This window comes from Zosterops lateralis (assembly GCF_965231275.1).
Source record: "Zosterops lateralis genome assembly, chromosome: 5".
Lineage (NCBI taxonomy): Eukaryota > Metazoa > Chordata > Aves > Passeriformes > Zosteropidae > Zosterops > Zosterops lateralis.
The window spans coordinates 45,552,670-45,559,830 of NC_139766.1; the positions used below are offsets into that span (position 1 = coordinate 45,552,670).

At 41.0% G+C, this 7,161-nt stretch overlaps 1 protein-coding gene across 11 annotated transcripts in view; it reads right to left on the reverse strand.

The window, feature by feature from the left end:
- EPHA5 (EPH receptor A5) overlaps positions 1–6,952 on the reverse strand; it is a 221,462-nt gene extending 214,510 nt beyond the window's left edge. For all 11 annotated transcript variants that reach the window (XR_014590209.1, XR_014590210.1, XR_014590211.1 and 8 more), the window contains exon 1: positions 6,893–6,952. Coding sequence is in view for 3 of the 11 variants with exons in the window: in XM_083862287.1 (XP_083718413.1) it covers positions 6,893–6,931 (39 nt within the window). In the remaining 8 variants the exon portion in view is untranslated. The remainder of the gene's footprint in view (positions 1–6,892) is intronic.
- Between the last annotated feature and the right edge of the window lie 209 nt (positions 6,953–7,161).

Below are 7,161 nucleotides of genomic sequence, written 5' to 3' on the forward strand. Positions count from 1 at the left end.
GACAGTCAGGACAAGCTTTCAGACAGAAGGGCTTCAGACTTAGGGCTGCAACAGGTCAGAACAGACTACTTGGTTTCTTCCTCCAGAAGAGGTCTGCTTGACCAGAGCAGCAGAGGTAGTCTGACCTGCTGTCAGAGAGTCACAGAAAGCCTACATCAGCCCCACAGACTAATCATTAGAAGCCACATTCCATCAAATTTAACCTGAACCAGTTTAGATGAAACAAATTATGTTTCTCTTGTCCTCCCCATTGCAAACCTGGATGAAAGCTTTTTCCCTTCCTCTCTGGTGGCTGTGGGCCAGTCCAAGACTACGAGCTACACCCAGCTTCATCAGCCTTCTCACACGAGTTGCATTTTCACAGTGCAAAGCTGATCTTTAGATTCAGATTGGTACAATAAAGCTTTGTGAAACAAATGCAGCTCCATGAGAACCACCAACTCTCCAGGGAAATCCACCAATTTGGACAGCAGCCTGTTGGCCAAATTCACCTCTCATGGCAGTGACCTACTCCCATTGAACTCCAGCATCTTCATTCTCACTCTGAGGCTTTCAGAGATGGAAACATGAAGTCAGCTCTGCTTTAAAATACATTTCAGTTAAATACCACAAGGGTTTCATACATCTGCATTATTAACCTCTGATGTCCTTTCCAACCCAAAGCTCAAGTTCTTTTGTTGGAGTTATGCTATACAAAACAAGCATGCATGACTCTGGCACACTAAGGAGGCGGCATAACCAAAAGAAAACACATCATCATGGCCCCATAGGATGAGTAAAAAATGACCACAGACTTGAAGAACCAGAGAGAGTCACAGAGGAGAGAAGTTTACATATATATATAGATACTGCCTATTAGCTAAATAAATCCTAGTGGGGAAAGAACACCCCGTATGTTTCAACTCTTGAGCTCAACATCATCCCACACATGATTCATGTAAAATTCCTTTATTCTGTATATAACAGAAAACATTAAATACTACTGCCTGGGTTTGGATTACACAGTTTATTTCAAACGCTTAGATGTGCAGTATTGTTTCTTACTAAACCATGCATGTACAAAAATGTGTACATATAAACAAAGCAGCCAAACTGCAGGCTTTTAGGGTGCCATTAACATTTTTTCAGCTACTCGGTATTACTTATTTCCATCATGCTTCCTTGCTAATGTATAAATTGCATTCTTGCTTGTTAGCATATGTGTTTGTTTTGGCTGGGCTAGAGTTAATTTTCTTCATGGTAGCTGGTGTGGGCTGTTTTAGATTTGTGCTGGAAACAGTGTTGATAATTCAGTGTTTTCCTTACTGAGGTTACACAGAGTCAAGGCCTTTTGTGGCTCTCACCCAACCCCACCAGTGAGGAGGCTGAGAGTGCACAAGGAGTTAGGAGGGGGCACAGCTGGGACAGAAGAGGAAGGGAGGGACATTCAGAGTGATGGTATTAGAGTTCCCAAGTAACAGTTAGATGTGATGGAGCCCTGCTTTCCTGGAGATGACTGAACACCTGCCAGCCCCCAGGAAGCGGAGAAGGAATTCCTTGTTTTGTTTTGTGCACATGGCTTTTCCTTTACTGATTAAACTGCCTTTATCTCAGCCCATGAGTTTTCTCACTTTTACCCTTCTGATTCCCTCCCCTATCCCACTGGGGAGGGAGGCATGAGCAAGCAGCTGTGTGGGGCTTAGCTGCTGGCTGGGGTTAAACCACAGAGCAGATCCCTTTGAATTCCTTTTCTACACTGGTCACAGACGAGCAGCAGCATTTGCAGGAAAAAAAACCACAGGCTGCCAAAAGTACTGCCCTGAAAATGCCAATTATAATCATAACTACACGACACAGCTCAATGGTGCCAAGAATCCTCCTTCTCCTTTCACTACCCCCTAACCCTCCCTCTTTATTTTATTTCTATCCCTGAGGGCAAGCACTGCCTCCAGTCCAGGATTCCTGTGTTAAATCTCTATCTGAACTAGGACTGACAGAGAGCAACAAGAATCTATTCCCAAATCTTGCTGAGTAATCTAAAACTGCTGTTATTTTTAACTTTAAAGAGACATCCTAGGGTACCTGTCCTCAAAAAAAAAAAAAAAAAAAAAAAAAAAAGCCAGAAATGCTGCTTGGAAAAAACATAACCCTAACCAAACCAAACAAAAAAAACTCCAAACCAACAAAACAAAAAAAAGCCATCACATGGAGCTGTTCAATGAGCCACAGCACAGAACCAATGCCCCAAGAATCACAGAGACTTTCCTGTTTTGTGCTGCAGGAAGTTCAGGGAAATCAATGTGAGGTGGAGGAGATGGAAGAGAATCCTTTGTGCAAAAGCAAAGCAGGTGTGTGGCACTCTGATTTGGACAGAAAGAGAGTACTTCTAATCTGTAAAGAAAAGTTTTAAAGTAACAGTGAAAGGAGAGGATCTGAAACAAGTATATCAGCTGTATAATGGCCACTGGAACAAAAAAATCAGACATAATTGCTGAATAAACAAACCAGCTAAAGAAAGATTTTATTTTAATCAGCAATTTTGTTTTCACTTGGCAAGACCAAGTAAAACTGCACAGCATGGGTTTGCAGGGTGCTCTGTAGCTTCTGCCCCTGCTCTGGCTTTGCAGCAAGCTGAAATGCGTGACACAGCCTCCTGCCAAATCAAGGGAGGAAGAGGATGCAATACAGCCTACAAACATGGCCAGACCTCAACTCACTATTTCTGTCACAGCACTTACTCTTGTTCCTATCTCTGCAAGTTTCCATATGATAAAAATGTATGTTTAGCACAGAGAAGTACAGGCGATTTGTGCAGGTCAGAGCTGCCCAGTGTCACAGCCATATACAATGCACACACAAACCTCTGATGTGCCCACTTTGGGCAATCCTAAGCAATGCCCCAGGAATCAGTCCAGAGGTAAAAGATTTTTGCAGACCTGCTGTACAAGCCTTTACTAGAAAACCTGACTGGTTTTGTTCATGTGCTTGGAGGGCTTCCTTCCACACAAGAGGGACCAGACTTTCCTGATATAGCCTCTGGTAATTACAGTAACCTCCTTCAAGCTACAACAAACTTACAAGAGCTGCAAAAAAGTCAAAATTGTCCCTTTGGCATGTAATAACAGGATCAATTCCTAACTTGAGTACAAAAAGGACAGCATTTTCCATGCTGACCACGTTATTTTGTCAGGGAGAAAATCCCTTTTCTGAGCTCTATGGCCATGAGGACATCACAGGAATTTTCTCATGCTTTAACAAATAAAATGCAGGTTTAAGAGCTGACTGCACAACTGCTGCAAGCTGCTGAACCCACACAGGGCAGCCAGGAAGCCACACTACTGCAATTTACTTATCCTTCAGGGAAAAGCAGCAGAAATAAGAAAGCCCTTTCTCCTGCTCAACAGCTGGTTCTTCACACCAGAAGGCATTGTTTCAAAACCCAACCTGGCCATAGCATGTTTCAGTCATCCCATTCATATGTATCCCTCAGTACTCTATATGAAGGAAGAGGGGGATTTTTCTTATATGAACGGGGAATATGAAGGGCAGCCAGGCTGCAAGAATAAGAGCCACCACCCAAACCAGTACCAAACAAGTGCTTTAGTGCCAGACAAAGCACTTCAGAGGACAGTCTTGACTGAAGTGCTCATCTCCCTTCCCATAAAACCCACGACTCACAAGATGAACCAACACACACTGTTCAGCAGTGGATCAAGGTCTGATCTTGTCGGGACATGCTTCTTCATTTGAGATGACAAGCACAAAACAGGTCTACCTTTAAGTCTCATCTGTTTCCAGGCTGGAGAGTCAGTCTACTTCCCATACAATGCTGCTTTCATTTCCCACTTTAGAACATATTTTCCCATTGTGTTCAGCAAAAAAAGAGGCAAATGAGACTAAACAAGGGCAGCTGGACCTTTCTGGAGCATGGAATGTTTTAAAGATTCCATACACAAAAATTAACACGGCACACAGCTGTAACAGAAGTTTACACTATGATATCTACAAAGGATCTGACAAAAGCAAGCTCATTTGGCTTGCCTACACTTCTTATCCTGATTGTGTTGGTAGGGGCTTTTTGTGGGTTTTTTTTTGTTTGTTTTACATGTGGAAATTTGTTTTCAAATCCTACCAGCCTGAGCCTTTGTGACATGAAGGTATTTTCTCCCAAGCACTCCCATACAACGCCAAAGACTAAACATTTGCTTTCTTTAACATCAACTGTGCCCTGGTAAAGTCTCCACCTTCTAGCAGTTACAGTTCTAAGAAAAACACTTAAGTTCTATTAAGATTTTAATAAAAAAATGAAGTGGAGAAGCAGCAACACTGGAAGAGTACCAATATATCTTCTGTTGGAACTGCATCACCCTTTAAAAGTGATTGCACTCCACAGGATACTGCTCACAGCGATAATAAAACACCATGCATCAGAAAGCTTACTTCAGAACATGCTAAGTATCTATACATTCCGGTGTTGCAAAGTGTGATACATCCTGACATTTTTGCTCCTTTCCTCCATGAGGGACATGTGCAGACAGATACAGGGACCTTGAAAATTTTCCCTAGGAGAACACCCTGAGATAACAAATTCGTATGAGAATGCCTCAAAACACGTGACAATGCCTGCCTCTGATGTCAATTAAAGCTCCCTCATCTTCCAAATCCACATCCTGAAGTGAGAGTGACTTTAAATATTTAAATTACATAGATCTTGTAAAAAAATTCAGCTAAGAGTGTGTAACTACAGCATAGCTGATTGCAGAGCAGATAGTACAGTTAGAGAAGTAACTTTGGAAAGACCTTTTTTAGTGCTTATAAAATACTGCAAATATATAAGTAAAAAAAAAAAGACAGTTGGACTAACCTCTTGGATTTTTATGTGTCCCATGAAAACAAAGAAGATTAAGACAAGGTTTCTGCAAATTTGAAAACCAACTGCCTAATTCACTTTTAAACACAAAGCAGAAGTTAATTAAGGAAGAAAAATTCTCCCTATTGAGTCAGTAACCTTTAATCTGGCATTCCTGAGTGTTCTTTGGAAACTGAGCTTGTAAATATAGAAAGGTTTCCCCAAATAACGAAAAGATACAACTATGGCTTATGTGTAGGATAGTTACCTTTTGATTTACTCATCTATACATACAGACCCAGAAGTGTTCTAAACTTCTCAGTCCTGTTTTTCTACTGATAATCTTTTAAAAGCATTGGGATATACCAGAACTGTGCTTTATACCACAGGAAAAATACCAGAAGATGTTCAAAAAGTTAAAAAAAGGTGCACCATGGCACCAAAATATTGTTCTGCCAGTGTATTTGGCACTGGTTACTCTGATGCCCACACAAGCAAGCTGAGTAAGTTTGATTCTCAGCTTTAAATCAATAGGTGTTTTTTGGTTTTTTTAAAAGGTTATATACTAACCATAACAGGATTAGATCTTGGAATGAATTGAAAATAAAATCAGATCCCTGTGTAGCTTTCACACTGCTGTTGCAACCAGTGCCTGTAAACATACAGCTTATCTGAGGCTGCCATTTCTACAACCTTTCATCCACACAGAATATATGGAAAGCCAGACTTTAATTTACTGTCTAATATTTTTTTCCTTTTTTTTTTTTCAAGGTTGGCTGAATTTTATATAAACACCATCTATATAACAATCCAACTGAAATCCAAGAACAATTATGCAGTCTGTTTCATCTGGTGACTAAAACTCTGGAATAACACATTCCTGAGACTTGTGCTGTTGGCGGGCTCAGTCATGCAGCATTTCTAACTTAGGATGCTTTCTCACCTCACACAGTGCTCATGGCTTTCAGGAACTGACAGGAATACCCAGCATGGTGCAGAAATCAACTTTTCAAGACTGCACCAAATCTCTGTCACAGTACAGCACTGCAGATGCCCTAAACCAAAGGACAAAAACCACAGCCAAGACTGCTTGCATGATGCAGTCAGGTAAAGCAGATACACTGGAAGGTAATAATGCATCTAAAATCCACCATTTATTTCAAGTATAAAATTAGGAGGTCAGGTTCTTTCAGCTGCATAATCACAAGAATGGGTCAGGTTGGAAGGGAACACAGAGGGCTCATATGCTCTCTGCTCAAGCAGGGCCATCCCAGAGCACATGGTACAGGACTGTGTTCAGAGGGTTCTTGATTATCTCCAGTGAGGGAGACTCCACAACCTTTCTGGGCAACCTGTCACCCACAAAATAACCCAAGATCACCCACACAACAACCAAATTCTTTCCCATGTTCAGTTGAAGCCTCTTGTCCTGTTGCTCAGCTCAACTGAGCACAGCCTGGCTCCATCGTCTTGGCATCCTCCTTTCACTCACATACATTGTTGTTTCAGTTGTCTCTTCTTTAGGCTGAACAGTTCTTAATATAAATAATGGTAAGGGACAGAGGCTCTTCAAGGTGCTTAGAATTCAGCTCCTGTTTCAGTGCTATCAGGTCTCAGAACTCTACCATGAATCTGAGATGTATTTGTGAACAGCCTTGTGCATTTAAAGCTAACAGTTGTCTTCCAGATCTTGTTTTTCAGAAGCTAACTTCTAAAAAATTTGTGTTCCACATTTACCGCAAAGGCTCAAGAAAAAACTCAAGAATTTATAATTTAAGAGAAATTTAAATAACCTCATGGATTTTCTTGGTGAGGGGAGAGGAGCGAGGAGGCTGACTCATGATTATTTTTCTAATACTTGTGGCTGGCTCTGCTGCATAAATAAATCAATCCCCTAGCCATACAGCTCCATTTCTTCAGTCACAGCTTGTTGTTTTATTTATTTTTTTCCCTCCATTGCTGACAAATCACTCTAGAGAGTTTTTAAACCCAGTAGTCTACTTTCCGAATGGAAACGATTAGTATAATCTGTGAGAGAGAAAGCAAGCAACAGCAGAGACTTACCCCATTTTTTGGGTAGGCTATCCATCCCAGGTCCCCCATTACTGTACGTGAGTCCAGTAAATTCACTGAAAATAAAAGAAAAAACTGTTAAAGAGGATGGACGGATTATAAACTTCAGCAGATATTTTAAGGTATGGATGGCTCTGGTAAACAGATTGTTTATAATTAACCAAAAATGTTGGATTTCTGTAAAGCAGAATGCAATAGCTCCTCTAACAATGAGGTCATACAATGAAAACAATTCTGTGTATGCATTAGCTTAATCCTTT